The 17,776-nt window shown below is 44.3% G+C and overlaps 1 protein-coding gene and 1 long non-coding RNA gene across 5 annotated transcripts in view; one reads left to right on the plus strand and one right to left on the minus strand.

Annotated features, from left to right (window-relative positions):
- Positions 1–17,776, minus strand: part of LOC147096844 (mitogen-activated protein kinase-binding protein 1-like) — a 104,049-nt gene that overhangs the window by 38,899 nt on the left and 47,374 nt on the right. For both annotated transcript variants that reach the window (XM_085973531.1, XM_085973530.1), the window contains exons 15-21: positions 16,732–16,853; positions 16,038–16,113; positions 12,605–12,716; positions 10,878–10,941; positions 10,048–10,170; positions 5,282–5,397; positions 4,363–4,427 (exon numbers count right to left, since the gene is read on the minus strand). In XM_085973531.1, coding sequence (XP_085829657.1) covers positions 4,363–4,427; positions 5,282–5,397; positions 10,048–10,170; positions 10,878–10,941; positions 12,605–12,716; positions 16,038–16,113; positions 16,732–16,853 — 678 coding nt within the window. The remainder of the gene's footprint in view (positions 1–4,362; positions 4,428–5,281; positions 5,398–10,047; positions 10,171–10,877; positions 10,942–12,604; positions 12,717–16,037; positions 16,114–16,731; positions 16,854–17,776) is intronic.
- Positions 13,102–16,737, plus strand: LOC147096845 (uncharacterized). 3 transcript variants are annotated; one of them, XR_015074562.1, is made up of 3 exons: positions 13,102–15,019; positions 15,764–15,863; positions 16,585–16,737. It is a non-coding gene; the product is annotated as an uncharacterized LOC147096845 (long non-coding RNA). The 3 variants fall into 3 exon arrangements; XR_015074561.1 differs by having other exon boundaries at positions 13,106–13,377; XR_015074563.1 differs by having other exon boundaries at positions 13,106–13,271.

Below are 17,776 nucleotides of genomic sequence, written 5' to 3' on the forward strand. Positions count from 1 at the left end.
GATCTCCATGGCCTCGAAATCCCACTCAGCAGACGTCGGCGGCTACTGCGTAGTGACCCTCTCGGTGAAGGGCTCCGTATATAAAAATGTAAAGCTCTTCGTCCTGCCACATCTCTGCGCTGCCGTTCTACTGGGGTTGGACTTTCATTGTCACTTTAAGAGTGTCACCTTGACATACGGTGGACCTTTTCCCCCACTCACTGTCTGCAACCAGCAGTTTTTAAATAGCCCACCGCGCCCCACCTGTAGCCTCTCCACCCTCAAAATCACCCCCCCCCCCCCGTTCGCCAACCTCACCCACGACTGCAAGCCTATCGCCACAAAGAGCAGGCGATACAGCACCGGGGACAGATCCTTCATAAGATCTGAGGTGACGCGGCTCCTGAAAGAGGGGATTATTGAGGATAGTACCAGCCCCTGGCGAGCCCAGGTGGTAGTCGTTAAGACCGGCAACAAGCAGCGCCTGGTCATCGACTACAGCCAGACTATCAACAAGTACACCCAGTTGGACGCATACCCCCCTCCCCCGCATAGCCGACATGGTTAATAAGATAGCGCAATACCGCGTTTTCTCGACCATTGACCTCAAGGCAGCATACCACCAAATCCCTATCCGCCCTGAGGACCGCCAGTACACAGCTTTCGAGGCAAACGGCCGCCTTTTTCACTTCCTCAGGGTTCCTTTTGGCGTCACCAACGGTGTCTCCGTCTTCCAGAGGGAGATGGACCGGATGGTCGACGAGAATGCGTTACAGGCCACGTTTCCCTACCTAGACAACGTGACCATCTGCGGCCATGACCTGCAGGACCATGACGCCAATCTTGATAAGTTCCTCCGCACGGCCCAACTCCTAAACCTCACGTACAACAAGGAAAAGTGCATATTCCGCACAGCCCGCCTCGCTATCCTTGGTTGCGTGGTGAAACACGGAGTCATCAGTCCTGACCCTGACCGGATGCGCCCGTTGATGGAACTTCCCCTGCCCCACTGTCTCAAGGCCCTCAAAAGGTGCCTGGGCTTCTTTTCCTATTACGCCCAGTGGGTCCCTCATTATGCGGACAAAGCCCGTCCACTTATCAAGTCCACTTCCTTCCCCCTGACGGCGGAGGCCCACTTAGCCTTTCACCGTATAAAAGATGACATTGCCAAGGCCACCATGCACTCGGTAGACGAGTCCATCCCCTTCCAGGTGGAGAGCGATGCATCCGACTTCGCCCTGGCCGCTACCCTTAACCAGGCGGGAAGACCCGTGGCCTTCTTTTCACGAACCCTCCAGGGCTCCGAACTCAGACACTCCTCTGTGGAAAAGGAGGCCCAGGCCATTGTGGAGGCGGTGCGCCACTGGCGGCACTACCTGGCTGGAAAACGATTTACCCTGCTTACTGACCAGCGTTCAGTCGCTTTCATGTTCAACAACAAGCAGAGGGGTAAAATCAAAAATGACAAGATTTTGAGGTGGAGATTCGAACTTTCCACCTACAATTACGACATCTTGTACCGGCCAGGGAAACTCAACGAACCCTCAGACGCTCTATCGCGAGGCACATGTGCCACCGCGCAGATCGATAGACTACGGGGCCTCCACAACGACCTCTGCCACCCGGGGGTCACCAGGTTCTTCCATTTCATTAAGGGCCGCAACCTGCCTTACTCCATCGAGGAGGTCAGGACCATGACCAGGAGCTGCCCAGTCTGTGCAGAGTGCAAGCCGCGCTTCTATACGCCGGACAGAGCAAACCTGATCAAGGCCACCCGCCCTTTTGAGCGCCTGAGTATCGACTTTAAAGGGCCCCTCCCCTCCTCTGACCGTAATGTGTACTTCCTCAACATAGTTGATGAGTACTCCCGTTTCCCTTTTGCCATCCCCTGCCCGGACACGACCACCGCTACGGTCATTAAATGCCTGCACAACCTCTTTGCTCTGTTCGGTTTTCCCAGCTATATTCATAGCGACCGGGGCTCGTCCTTCATGAGCGACGAACTCCGTCAGTACCTGCTCATGAGAGGTATTGCCTCAAGCCGGACCACCAGCTACAACCCCCGGGGGAACGGACAGGTTGAAAGAGAGAACGCGACGGTCTGGAAGGCGGCCCTCCTAGCCTTAAAATCTAGGGGCCTTCCGACCTCCCGTTGGCAGGATGTCCTACCCGATGCGCTCCACTCCATCCGGTCACTGCTGTGTACAGCCACCAACGCAACCCCCCATGAGCGAATGTTTGTTTTTCCCCGGAGGTCCACATCCGGTAACTCACTACCACACTGGCTGACGTCCCCAGGGCCCGTCCTGCTGAGGAAGCATGTAAGGTCCCACAAAACGGCTCCCCTGGTAGAGAAGGTTCACCTCCTCCATGCCAACCCCCAGTACGCCTACGTGGCATACCCGGACGGGCGGGAGGACACAGTCTCCATTAGAGATCTGGCACCCTCGGGGTCCACTGACCCGCCACCATTGCCCCCCAACACGACCCCCTCCGACACGGCCCAAAATTCAGTAGACCCAATTCTCACCCCTGTCCATTCCACCCCAGTAGACGGCATGCCGCGCCCCCAGGACCAGCCGGAGCCCACTCGCCCACCCAACACCAAAGGGGACGATACGCCGGTGCTGGACCCCGCTCAAGACGCGTCGTGGGAAGCTGTACCATCGCAACGAAGATCTCGACGGCAAACGAGGCCGCCCGACAGACTCGCCTACTCGAACTTTTGATACACTTCACCCCGCCGGACTTAATTTTAAACGAGGGGTGAATGTGGTAAACCACTGTAGTTCACTGTTGTTGTTGTTGTTGTTGTCGTTCACTCTTGTTTCACTGTTATGCCTGACTATGCCTCAGCTGACTCCGCCCCTGGGCTACCGAGTATAAGAGCGGCCGCATGGCAGCTCCTGGCATTCGGTCGTCCACTAGAGGCATAGTCCTGATCTGTCTGAAGTGCAATTCAGTAGTTAATAAAAGCCTGTTGTTCTGAACTCTGCCTAGCCTTTTATTAGAATTGATAGCGCATCACTAAGTGACTTAGCTAAATATGTGCACCATGATGGACAAGACAACACATCAGTGTGCTGCTAACTCAAAGGTCAATGGGTAAACTTTGCATATTGCACTTGAAAAGACAAATCATACTGAATAGAAATCACACCTATATACCTTGGAATGGAGCATTCAAAATAGGGAGAAATTAATTCTGCCAAATTAGCAACACATGATCACTGCCAGATCCATAAAAGGTTTTGTAGGTGGACCATTATAAGTGTATTTGCAACAGGTTCCCACACCCAAAATCTTTCCTCACATTGAACAGGATTCATTGTTATATGGATTTAATTGTGTTTAGGCAGCTGGTGGTGCACAGTTCCCTTGCAGTGGTGCAAGATACTGTAAACAAAAACCATCAAGAGGCAGCTGTGGGCTATCCAGTGTACAAGGCTGCTGCACAACAACATCCTTCAGAAAGAGATGTTCATCCACAACTGCACCTACACACGCCTAGACTGCCTAGGGTAACACATATTCTCATAGCAAGTCAACACAAGCCCTTCCTAATTCAAGCACAGCATCAACAGAGGCCTGGGAAAAGGATGCCTGCCAATCAACTTGGCCAAAAGAAAACAGTATATTGAGAATAAAATGGAGGAAGGAACATGAAATTAGATGCAACATAAAAAGCATTGTCTGATTACATGCATGCTACTCCTACATCAGTTTTCCCTACAATTTTTTTGGGTGCTGAAGGGTCAGAAGTCAGTTTGGAGAAATGGTTAATTCAGCATTGATTTTCACAGGCACCTGATGGCTCGGCGGGTGAATACAATGCGAGAGGAATGGAGACTGGAAGAGCCACAGTTCAATGCCTGCTCAGACGGTTAGCTAGTCACAACCAGGACAGTGCAGGTGGCCTCCGTGCCCCCAGACGGGGGAGAGGAAGAGTCAGGCAGTTCAGGTTCATCAATAGCTAGTGACCCTTACAGCAGAGTGCGGGTGTGTACACTTGCACACGTGGAGATCAGCAACAATCTCAGTGATGTTCCGCCGTCAAATAGTCTGGTAACACTGCCCAGATCTGCATGTGAAGGATGACTAGCTAGACCGAGTACCAAAGGGCTGCTGATGTGACAGGAAATGTATGCGAGTGGAGATTTGTATATGTATGGTCAAGTCCACCACTTGAACAGGTTTCCTGACACACTGGCACTCTTAGAACTGTATCCCAGAAAGAGTAACATCTTTTGTAGAGGAGGGAAAGAGAACATGCATTGAAGTTAAAATTATAAACTGGGCTAAGTTTTTGTGATAAGTTAGTAAATAGCAACTGGTTACCATCACTATCACACAAAAGTATTCTTTCCCTCCCAAAGAACTTACCAGTTTCTTTGCCCACAGTGGAAGTTTCCCATTAGTCAGCAGGAATGCAGTACCTTCAGTCTTATCTGCAATATTGAATAGCAGCAATAAAAACGGCGAAAAAGAGCTTTCTCCAGCACATCAAGGGAAAATTGGATTAATCTTTGAAAGAGGAGAAAATACAGGGTCATGGGGAAAGCATGGGGTAGTGGGATTAGTTTTGGATTGCTCAGCAAAGAGCCAGCAGACACATGATAGGAAGGGGATGAATGGTCTCTTCCTGTGCTGTAAACTTCTGTGGTTTTAGGATTCTATTTTCATGGGATCTTAGGATTTTGCACAGAATAAGAAGGGAGAAAAGAACAAGATACATATTGTTAAGTGCAAGATCCAAAAGTGATGCCCTGTAGTTAAACTTAATTGGCAACACATTTGCTTTTGGGCCATATATTGATAAAAAATATTTCTAGTAGATACTGGAAAGTTTTATGGAAAGTAGTCTGTTACAGAATTTCTTGATAACCTTAGTGAATGTCACACAACACCAGGTTATAGTCCAACAGCTTTATTTGAAATCACAAGTCAGGTGAAGTGGCGAAGGAGCAGCGCTCCGAAAGCTTGTGATTTCAAATAAAGCTGTTGGGACTATAACCTGGTGTTGTGCGACTTCTCACATCTGTCCACCCCAGTCCAACACCGGCATCTCCACACTAAAAATAAACAGTGACAGTAGTGTTGGCATAAAGGCACAAGCTATGTGTTATAAAACAGATAGCTGAATGCTTCAAGGCTATCCTTTAACCCTGGGTTCAGGTAACCATTATAAACTATTCAAGCTTTGATCTTGGTTATTGCCGTGCAGTTGTTGAGGTTTAAAATGATTTCTTGGGTCTATTTCATCAATCCCATGTACTGTACAGTATAAAGAAAGCGGTCATACCTCTGTCCATGTGCTCTTTTAAAGGGGTTTGGAATGATCCGTCCTCTGCATCTTCCTCACTCAGATCATCTTCCTGATCATCTGAAGCTAACTTTCGCACCATAAAGGTCTCTCTCCTAAATCATTGCAGAACAGTTATTAAATATTGAAAGTGAAGCCCTTCTTTCCATGTCAGAAAGCTTCAATATTTAGTATTCTCTAATTCTCAGTCACCAATTTTGGGACTACAAAATGGGCATGCCACAAAGGCCACAATGCTCCACTGGGCAGACAGCTATGCACATGCATGTACAGTGGCACACTAGAGTTTGTAGAAAACCAAAGCACTGTGTGCACAGCCAGTTACAGCAGCAATAGGTGCTTCCAAGTTGAACTCGGTCAGCCATGGCTCAGTGGGTAGCACTCTTGTCCGAGTCAGAAGGTTGTGGGTTCAAGTCCCACTCCAGAGACTGGAGCACAAAGCCTAGGCTGACGCTCCGGTGAAGTACTGAGGGAGTGCTGCGCTGCTGGAAGTGCCGTCATTAGGGTGAGAAGTTAAACTGGAGGCCCCGTGTTCTCTCAGGTGGAAGTAAGAGACCTTACAGCACTATTCGAAGAGGAGCAGGAGAGTTCTCCCATGTGTCTTGGCCAATATTTATCCCTCAACCAACATTGCTAAAGCAGATTATCTGGTCATTATCACATTGTTGTTTGTGGGAGCTTGCTATGTGCAAATTGACTGCAACGTTTCTTATATTACAACAGTGACTAAACTTCAAAAGTACTTCATTGGTGGTAAAGTGCTTTGGGATGTCCCGAGGTCATGAAACGCATTATTTGAATGCAAGTCTTTCTTACTTTCATCACTCAAATGGGATTGTACTTGCACCAGTGAGTATATGGGTACATACTGGATTCTGGGATAATATCTCAATTCACTGTGTTTATACTGTAGGCAAAATTGCTCTTCTAGCACCAACTCATTTAATAAGAATAAGAAATAGGAGCTGGAGTCGGCCATTTGGCCCTTCGAGCCTGCTCCGCCATTCAACAAGATCATGGCCGATCTTCTACATCAACTCCACCTTCCCACACTATCCCTATATCCCTTAATTCCCAAAAATTTATCGACCTCTGTCTTGAATATACTCAACGACTGAGCATCCACAGCTCGCTGGGGTAGAGAATTCCAAAGATTCACAACCCTTAGAGTGAAGAAATTTCTCACCTCAGTCTTAAATGGCCGACCCCTTATTCTGAGACTGTGACCCCGTGTTCTAGATTCCCCAGCCAGGGGAAACATTTTCTCAGCATTAGGCCTGTCAAGCCCCTTAAGAATTATATACGTTTCAATTAGATCACCTCTCATTCTTCTAAACTCTAGGGAATATAGGCCTAGTCTACTCAATCTCCCCTCATAGGGCAATCCCCTCATCCCAGGAAACAGTCTAGTGAACCTTCGTTGCACTCCCTTGAAGGCAAGTATGTCTTTCCTTAGGTAAGGAGACCAGAACTGTACACAGTACTCCAGGTGTGGCCTCACCAATGCCCTGTATAATTGTAGCAAGACTTCTTTACTCTTATACTCTAATCATTTTGTAACGAAAGCTAACATACCATTTGCTTTCCGAATTGCTTGCTATACCTGCATGTTAACTTTCTGTGATTCATGTACAAGTCCCTCTGAATGCAAACATTTCCCAGTCTCTCACCATTCAAAAAATATTCTGCTTTTTGGTTTTTCCTACCAAAAAGTGAATAACTTCACACTTCCCCACATTGTATTCCATTTGCCATGTTCTTGCCCACTCAGTCAACCTGTCTATATCTCTCTGCAGCCTCTTTGCGTCCTCCTCACTGCTTACTTTCCCACCTAACTTTGTATCATCAGCAAACTTGGATACGTTACACTCAGTCCCTTCATCCAAATCATTGATGTGGATTGTAAATAGCTGAGGCCCAAGCACTGATCCTTGCGGTACCCCGCTAGTTACAGCCTGCCAACCCGAAAAAGTCCCGTTGATTCCTACTCTGTTTTCTGTCCATTAACCAATCCTCAATCCATGCTAATATATTACCCCCAATCCCATGAGTCCTAATTTTGTGTAATAACCTCTTGTGTGGCACCTTATCGAATGCTTTTTGAAAATCCAAATACACCACATCCCCTGGTTCCCCCTTATCCATCCTACTAGTTACATCTTCAAAAACTTGAACAGATTTGTCAAACACGATTTCCCTTTCATAAAACCATGTTGACTCTGCCTAATCATATTATGATTTTTTTAAGTGCCCTGTTACCACGTCCCTAATAATAGATTCTAGCATTTTGCCTACTACTGATGTCAGGCTAACTGGCCTATAGTTTCTCATTTTTTCTCTTCCTCCTTTCTTAAATAGCGGGGTTATGTTTGCTACCTTCCAATCCTTGGGGACTGTTCTAGAATCTAGGGAATCCTGGAAGATTAATACCAGTGCATCCACTATCTCTGCAGCTACCTCTTTTAAAACCCTAGGATGCAGGTCATCAGGTCCAGGAGATTTGTCGCCACTTAGTCCCATTAATTTCTCTAGTACTATGTCTTTACTTATACTGATTTTTTTAAGTTCCTCATTCACTCTAGACCCTAGGTTTCCCATTATTTCCGGCATGCTTTTTGTATTTTCTACCGTGAAGACAGATACAAAGTACTTGTTTAATATCTCTGCCATTTCCTTATTACCCATTATAATTTCTCCTGTCTCTGCCTCTAATGAACCTATGTTTACTTTCAGTAATCTCTTCCTATTTACATACCTATGACAATCTGTTTTTATGTCTCTTGCTAATTTACTCTCTCATTCTTTTTTCATTTCCTTATCAATTACTTGGTCCTCCTTTGCTGAATTCTAAAATCCTCCCAATCCTCAGGCTTACTATTATTATTGGCAACATTATAGGCCTCTTCCTTTGATCTAATACTATCTTTAACGTCTCTTGTTAGCCACAGTTGGACCATTTTTCCTGTGGGGTTTTTGTGCCTTAAAAAGGAATGTATATTTGTTGTAAATTATATATTCATTCTTTAAATGCTTGCCATTGCTTGTCTACAGTCATACCTTTTAATGTAGTTTCCCAATCTACCTTGGCCAACTCGCCCCTCATACCTATGTAGTTTGCTTTGTTTAGATGCAAGACCCTAGTTTCGGATTTAACTAAATCACTTTCAAACTCAATATAAAATTCTATCATATTATGGTCACTCTTCCCTAAAGGCCTCTTTACTACAAGGTTATTAATTAACCCGTTCACATTGCACAATACTAGATCTGCTTTTTTTGATATATATATGGTGTGGCAAACAATGATGATACCAATCGACTGCAACAGGACATAGAAAGGCTAGACAAATGGCAGATGGAATTTAATACAGAGAAGTGCGAGGTGATGCATTTTGGCAGAAGGAACAGGCAGAGACAATATACACTTAATGGCAGTTTTAAAGAGTGTGCAGGGACAGAGGGACCTGGGAGTTAATGTGCATAGGTCCCTGAAGGTGGCAGGACATATTGAGAGAGTGGTTAGCAAAGCATATGGGATCTTGGGCTTCATAAATAGAGGTATTGAGCACAAAAGTAGAGAAGTTATGCTGAACCTTTATAAAGTGCTGGTTAGGCCACAACTGGAGTATTGCGTCCAGTTCGGGTCACCACACTTTAGGAAGGATGTGAAGGCCCTCGAGAGGGTGCAAAGGAGATTTACCAGAATGGTTCTGGGGATGGGGGATCTTAGCTACAAGGACAGGTTGGAGAAGCTGGATTTGTTTTCATTAGAGCAAAGGAGGTTGAGGGGTGATTTGATAGAGGTGTACAAGATTATGATGGGTTTGGATAGGCTAGACGGGGAAAGGCTGTTCCCACTAGTTGATGGTACAAGGACTAGGGGACACAGATTTAAGGTTTTGGGCAAGAGTTACAGGGGGGATTGTGAAGAAAAACTTTTTTACGCAGCGAGTGGTGAGGACCTGGAACTCGCTGCCGACGGAAGTGGTGGAAGCGGAGACACTCAATGTTTTCAAGGGGAGACTGGATATGCACTTGAGGGAAATAAACTTGCAGGGCTACGGGGATAGAGCGGGGGAATGGGACTGACTGGATTGCTCTAGAGAGTCGGCACGGACTCGATGGGCCGAATGGCCTCCTTCTGTGTCGTTATGACTATCTAAAATAGCCTGTTCCCTAGTTGGCTCCTCAACATACTGATCTAGAAAACGATCTTGTATATTATCTTGAGCAGATCTTGAAATATAGGACACAGATTTAGAAGAGGACTCAGTCGCTTTAAGTTTTCCACCCAATCTAAGCTGCTACAGGGGTGAGGGCAGTGCAAAATTCCTAGTAAAACAAACCAATGGGTGGCAAAATAGCAATGACATTGTGGCACACCACAAAACATCATCGTTTAGGTCTCCTGGCCCCACACTTTCATTCTTCATACCAAGTTTAATGGCAATTGCGTAATCAGAGTGAGGCACATCACAAGGTGGGGGGAATGGAGAAGCGGCGGCGGAAGCTGAAAGTTGCTAAGTCACATGGGCCCACTCTCCTGCTTCTTAAGCAGTTAGATCAAGGTGATATTTGCAGGTATTTGGGAACATGGTGTGCTGCCTGCCACCTACACAGGAGAGTTTTGGATTGTCAAACTTTGTGACCTCTGAATGATAAAGGACTTTCAAATAATAAGAGCTGAAGACGGTGTGATTTTCTGAAGTACTTTGCAAGTCAGCCAGCAGTTTGAAGTAATATACCTGATCGGTGCAGGTGCCTTGGTTGGTGGTGCCTTGTCCTTTTTAGCAATCTGTTTAATTTCAGACAGACGATGTCTCATGCATGTTGTCAACTGAGAGTCCAAGCGCCATTTGAAAATGCAACTGTGGGTTATAAAAAATAAAGTTAGAAAAACTCTGGAATATTCATTGTGAAAGTAGGGCAATTACTGCTTTAATATGGCACTCAGACTAGAAAGCACCCCAATGCTGACTTGCTAGACAGTCATACACAATAAGTTAGTTAACTTCATAGCACCCTTAAGGAACATAATTCCTTCATGCAAGACTGAATTTATGATTAAACTGTCTGAATAAACAGTTCATTTAGTAGTCGAGAGGGCAGAAATAAGAGCAGACTCCAGAGGAATTGTCATAATAGTAGTGAAGGTTGAGAAAAGCCCATCTGCTCATGACACTTCAGAATCCTCAGTGTTGAAGTGGTCATTCAATGGTTGAAGAAATGTGGAATGTGACAGAGTGCCATTTCCCCAATTAAAATGTGACCAAGGCTGTATCTGAATGACAGATGGGGCTTTATGGAGGCTGGGGAAATAAAGCAGAGGGAGGATTTGTTGTTATTTTAGCCACATATTGCACAGTGGAAGCATTACATGACTGAAGACACAGCATGCCAGCCTCCTAGGGCCAGGTTATTGTTGAGTGACATGTGGGAGAAAGTACACATTTTATACTCTCCGTCATGTTGGCCTACAAATTGGTGCCTTGCAATAATTCTTTCATAACCAAACATACTTTACATGGATTGACTCCAAAGAGTTTATTAGTGTAGACCAGCAGAAAGTACTCACCTGTCTCCTGATACTGTGATCAGATACTTGCAGTCATTACTAAATTTCATGCCAGTTACAATTTCTAGGATGGAAAGATAAAAATTAATTTGAAAACCATTTGTACAATCCCTCTACATTGATTTAAAGTCGTTCTAAACTACATGCAACACTTTTTACAAGCGCAAAATACTGCGGATGCTGGAAATCTGAAATAAAAACAGAAAATGCTGGAAATACTCAGGTGGTCAGGCAGCATCTATAGAGACAGAAACAGAGTTAACGTTTCAAGTCGATGACCCTTCGTCAGAACGGAAAAAGTTGGAGATGACAAAGGGTCATCGACTTGAAATGGTAACACTGTTTCTCTCTCTACAGATGCTGCTTGACCTGCTGAGTATTTCCAACATTTTCTGCAACACTTCTTAGTTGTTTCTGAAGATTCAGAGACATCAAATTCATTGTAGAAATTCACAAGTTACTGCTCCTTGAATTTTATTCATTTCCAGTCTGATTCTATCAGACTCCAAAATGAAGCACTATCTTTCTAACTATAGACCTGCACGGAGGCACCGCTTACAAATAATGGATTTGGACTTTCAGCGCTATGGGTAACGCTGGATTCCCACCAGTATAATACAAGTAAATCGAAAAGAAATAATCTCAGATCAGACTTAAATTAGGATAACTGTCAAATGGTGTGGCAGGAGGGATTTTACTTCCTGATGAGGTTTATGAACTGCTCAAGTTGAATCTCCAATCACACCCAACACACAAAAACTCTGGGTGGTGGGCAGGTTGCCTGCCAACTCCAGACACTCCCTCCGTGCAGTCTCCCAAGGACTGCAGTCAGTTCAGATTATCCGGAGCCAAGCTGAATGCAATCATGCAGAGTTGCCGGGACTGAGCATGTAAAAAGGAGGTACCAGAGTCCACTGCGGCTCTAAAATAAAATGATATACTTGTGTTCCTGCAGTCACTGTTGTTATTTGTATGAACCAATACAAAGGCCTAGAAATTGGTCTCGGGTGTTAGCGCAAAACGAGCGGTATCGGATCGGCCGTCCGTTATACGCAGCCCCCGATATTCAGTTCCATTGACTGCAGACCAATTTCTAGGCCAAAATACCTTGCTTCACACAGGGAAAATTCTATTATCTTGTGCGGTCAAAAAGACTGCCTAATTGTTTTTGTACCTTGTCACCAATCTTAAGCTTCTGAAAAGTAAGTTTCTATAACATATCACACGTGTTACTGGTTATGTGGCTTTTACTTTTTTTTATTAAACACCAGACCACAAGCCTGTTAAATACTTAGTTATGTGCAGGTTCTTCTTATAGAAAAGAAATGTTTAAAAGCATGCAACCTGATCTTGAGAGCCTATTCTGTACCAATCACTTGAAGTATCACACTATTCAAAATGTTCACATTTACTGATAACATAACCCTGTGAATTCATTTTTGTGAATAATTCAGAAGCTTCTTTCCTGTTCACTGCAATTTCTTCTTTTATGCAGCATTAGTGCGAGTAGCCACCCACCCCACACTGACTTGCTCCCTGGGCAGTCCCATTTTAATTACTCTACACAGTTTAAACAAGAATGCAAGAGACTACTGGATATTCACCAAGGGGAAAAAAAAGGCTGGGTTTAAGGAATGACAATGAATAATTTTTTAAAAATACAACACAGAAGGGACAAAGGTGAAAGCGAAATGAAGCGGCTTTGCATGTTAATGTAAAGCGAGTACCTGAATGCCCAAACATGCTGGCTACACATTCTCCAGTGTAGAAGTCAAAGAGGGAAATATTCTTGTCAGAACAACTAGTGGCTACAAATGTTCCAGACGGATCCATCTGAACCTAGAAACCAAAGCAGGGAAAACAATGTTGGGAAGCTCAACTGAAATTTGAAATAGTCACAAGAGAAATCTCCTATATTTAAAAAAAAATTACCAAATAAAGCAACTCATAAGCCATTGATATGCAAAAGCAGACAGTATCCAAAATACTATTCTATCCATTGAAGATCCAGCAGAAAATGTGCTTGTTTTCAGCATCAATATTCTCTTTAAACCTTTCAAGCACCTATAAAACACTTCCTTTATAAAAAGGCACTTAATTTCATGTAATTTACTTGCAATCAAATGCTCCCATTACTTCAGCAGCAGAGGGCGCCCCAGCTCAACCTTTGGTTTGAAGGGCAGGCCATCTGCCTCTAACTGTCAAGAGTTGACTTCGTCAAATAGGGGTGGGTGCTGTCAGACGATGCAGGGAAATAAGTTAAGCACAAAGTTAGTTCATGGACCAAGCAGACTGAACTACCTGCAGCCAGCTGAGCTGCTGAAGAGATCGACAGTCCAAGTAGAGCTGTGAAGATGACAAATGAATTGAGATACCATGGGTGTATAAACTAAGGTGCAGCGTACTGAAATAACATAGAACAGTACAGGAAACTTTGGTTTATCCGGAGGTTAACTGTCCGGAATGCTCGATCCACCGGCAAAATTCAGGAGTCGGTTCAGTAAGTTTTTTTTCTTTTCGTTGCTTTTTTCCCCACTAGTCAGGCTCTGCAAGGTCGAGCTAAAGCTGTTGCTTAGCTACAGAGACGCTTGCAAGCTACGGCCGACTGTTTAGAAGCTGCAACAGGGTTTGTTGCTAGATACGGAGCTCAAAAGCTTCCGTATGTTTTAACATTAGCACTGGTTTGTCCGGCAGTTTTGATGGGACGGCAACAGCTCGGTCCCGTCGGTGCCGGATATCACAAAGTTTCCTGTACATAGTGAACTGCAGTGGAACAACCTTAATGGCCTTTGAAATATGCCATCTGTGCTCTTTCAAACTTTGTGTGGGAGACCCCCCACACTGCTGCAAGTATTAGCACACTCCCATAGAACCCCGTTCTAACTTAAAGATCAGTAAGCAACCCAAATGAACACAGTGTTATCATAGAATAGTAGAGCACAAGGAGGCCAGTTGGCCCATCGAGTTTGTGGTGGCTTTTTCGAAGAGCAATCCAGTTAGTCCCACTCCCCCGTTCTCTCTCCATATCCCTGCAATTTTTTTCTCCTTCAAGTATTTATCCAATTCCCTTTTGAAGGCTACTATTGAATGTGTAGAAAACAGGAATAATGTGCTAGTAAGTCAACAAATACAGAAAAACCCAGGAATGTGATCATTCACGAAGCCCCAGAAATCTCTTGCAGACCCAAATCCTGGTTTTGAAACCATCATGTTAACTCACCCACCCAATTCTTTTTTTCTATCACCCCTCTTTCTTTTCCATCAGTGCATTTTTCTTGTTTGAAGTATCAGTCTTCACCACAATGACATTCTAACTGTGCAGAAAACAGCAAGCAAAGCCTCAGAGATTCTAACGGTTGTGTAGAAATGAGTTGCTTTTAATCTACTTTAGATAAGGGCTACAAGAATCCCACTGAAAGTGCATCAGTACATCTTGTTGCTTGCCCTCTCTTTGTGGGCAATGATGTTGAGGATGGCTATACTGTGGCAGCAAAATGCTGCAGTCATTTGAATGGAGAGTATGCTCATATTGCTTGGAGTCTACCCATTTTGGGAGGGATAGGGGAGAAAGAGAGAATATACACTTTCCTTGCTGCAGGGCAAGGCATTAGTTTACAACCTCCCTTTCCAGGCCTTCTTGGGCCAGTTCCTGCAAACTATGGGAATAGGAGGTTCTTCATGTTCTATAATTGCTAGCTTTCTGCAGGATAGCAGATGTGACTCCAACAAGCTCAAAAACATTGTTATAGAGATACAATTTGGGTAGCATTAATAAGATCTGTGGACAAAGCTTGCATGACAAATATAAGCAGAAAGGCAAAGTAAACGCAAGGTGTTTGGCAAAGTGCAGTGGGGTCTTCAAAGTATCTGTAGAGAGCGGGAATTGACAAATGTTTCTTCCTGTACAGCGGCCACAGGGCTCAGGTGAATCTGGTAGGTAATACTGCGCTAGATTTGGTTTTTCTGGGGAGACTCAGCCGTGATGTTATCTGCACATTTGGGAATTCTCAGTTATTGGTATCGAACAAAATCTCTATGCTGGTGATGTGCTTTTCTATAACACTGACCTACAACTTCCCTGCCATGTGTGACCACAGATATCAAACTACAGCCTCCTGATAAGCTACAAGATAGAGGCTCTGGTCAGTAAAACTTTTTACATTTGTCTCCGCCCTTGCCTCACCTTATCCGCTGCGGAAACCCTCATCCATGCGCACTCTTAACTGGCCTCCCACATTCTACCCTACATAAACAGAAGGTCATCCAAAACTCGCACCAAGTCCCTTTCGTCCATCTCTCCTGTGCTCGCTGACCTACACTGGCTCCCGGTTAAGCAGCGCCTCGATTTTTAACTTCTCATCCTTGTTTTCAAATCCCTCCATGGCCTTTCCCCTTCCTATCTCTGTAATCTCCTTCAGCCCCACAACTCCCCCAGAGATATCTGCGCTCCTCTAATTCTGCCCTCTTGAGCATCCCCGATTATAATCACTCAACCTTTGGTGACCGTGCCTTCTGTTGCCTAGGCCCCAAGCTCTGGAATTCCCTGCCTAAACCTCTCTGCCTCGCTACCTCCCTTTCCTCCTTTAAGACGCTCCTTCAAGCCTCCTTCTTTGACCAAGCTTTTGGTCACCTGCCCTACTTTATCCTTATGTGGCTCGGTGTCAAATTTTTTATCTTAAAATACTCCAGTGCAACACCTTGGGACATTTTACTGTGTTAAAGGCGCTATATAAATACAAGTTGTTGTTGTTGACACGGTTTCACACTGACATTTATGAATTCCAGAACAGCATAGAAAAATAATCAAATCTCCAAGTGCTCAACAACTTTAACAAAGTTAGAAACTTATGTTCTACATTCCTCAGAAATGTTCTCTCTACCACCAGGATGGATCCAGCTGTACATTGGCAGAGTTGTGGAGAAGTTGGCTTGCCATTCTGAACTTCAGCTATCTCTTGACATTCATTAGAACACATTTTTAAAAAGGTCAGTCTCCATAGACATGATTCTTCATTGGACTCTAGTGCTTCATTTAAAACTGTAGATCCCCATGTAGTACTGTCTATAGTAAAGCATTATATCCCCTGTAAAACTACTGAAAAGACAGCATTAAAGAAATTTTGTGCTATTTCAGATGCTGCTGAGACTTGTATTCCTTACTTTGAGGAGGATCCCATCTTCACTCTGCGAACCTTTGAAACATTTTTTTTGTTTCCCGCTGCCGATGTTAAATATTCTGCAACATTAATATAAAAAAGTATAATTTTATTTTTAAAAATCAAGAGGTTTGTAAAGCAGATGAATTCTCTTTTTTGTTCCCTTTGCTCCTCCCCAGTTTTCTTCTCCCCTTAGGACACTTGCTCCTGCTATAGATAGTTCCATGGGCACTGGCCACCTTCTATACCTCACCTATGTGTTGGAGGCATCATTCATGTCTGAGTCTCAATAGAGAGTCAACATTGACGTAATAAAACTCACTACGCACTTGGTTTGAGTAGAAAGCAAGGCTTTAATCAACTTGTTTCAGAACATGGAGGTCTAGTTGTACTTCACTAGTTCCTGTCTTACAAAATGTCCCTAGGCAAGCTGGGCCCACGCCCGAGTATTTATACTCCTTGGACGGCGCCACCAGCTGGCCGTCCAGTGTTATTTCATGAGTCGTTTCTTCATGATGATGAGATTTATAACAAACACTCTATTTGACTAGGTGACATCACAGTCCAGCCCAACTCAGTCATACGATCTGGTGTTTGATGCAACAGTGGGTACCAAAGACAAGAAATGCTTCATTCTCAACATTAACATGCCTTACCTTGAGCAAAGACCACCCCCTCCCCCAGGAGAGAAACCGTACCTAATATTTCTGTCCTGGCAGCCAATAGCTGCGAATTTCTGTGTGATATCGACATCCATGTCATACAGGGTCGTCTTCCCGACTACATGGTGAGTTCGTGTAAACTGAACTCCATCGACAGACTGCCAAAAGAAAATTTATACTGACTGAAAGACAAATACTAGGAGATCGCCTTACCAATTCTCAGTGAAAATTTGGATTACAGACCATTCTTCAAAATAACATCAATCACTACATACAGATAGGAATAGCCACCATCCTAGTAGACATTTCTGGGGTACTATTTCTGTAAGAAATTCACATGCTGAACAATCAAGGGACTTTTTTTTACCCCAACTCTATGTGTGTGCCTTTAGTTTTCTGACAGGAGGAGGCAACAGACATATAAGTAACAGTGAGAGCAATGAAACAAGTGTGTTTTATTTTTTGTTAAAAAAGCATCTTACAGCCCTGTCTGGCCACAAGAGCAAGACCGGAAATCAGCTTCATATGTGGAGATTAAACTTCATTCCAAGAATGAGTCATCTGCTTTTGCTAAAACCACAACACATTTCCTTAAATGTCCTCAATTTCCTACTTTTCCCACTGACTAATTATCCCACTCTTATCTGAATATTTGGTAGAAGAGAGGAGTGAGTTTTAAGAATTTTTGGGGGAAATATTTAAAGTGAGTCATGAAGGGCGACAACTTGGAGCAACACCAAGTCGCAAGAACTAGGATTATAATCACAATCTTACTGCTTAACTGTCAATTTTAGCTAGTCACTGCCACAGTCTGAGATAATTTGAAGTGGTAATGTCATTTGGACACTCAGCAGTGGTTTTCAGAGCTGCTTTGGCAGAGGGCTGGAAATGTCCATTGTGTATGGAAACCGAGGTTCGAGTACAGGTTGAAAATAACAAAAGGCACAGAGGTATTCACAATAGTTGAGTAACACATTTGTGCATTATCTTGCAGTGGCGTTGCAGATTTCCCCCAGTAATTCTTAGCATAGTGAGATCCCTATCTTAGCCCAGGATCCGAACAAGGCACCAAAGCAGAAAG

Source organism: Somniosus microcephalus, chromosome 34 (assembly GCF_052327205.1).
Source record: "Somniosus microcephalus isolate GS21.2 chromosome 34, FLI_Smic_1.0, whole genome shotgun sequence".
NCBI classification, from domain to species: Eukaryota; Metazoa; Chordata; class Chondrichthyes; order Squaliformes; family Somniosidae; genus Somniosus; species Somniosus microcephalus.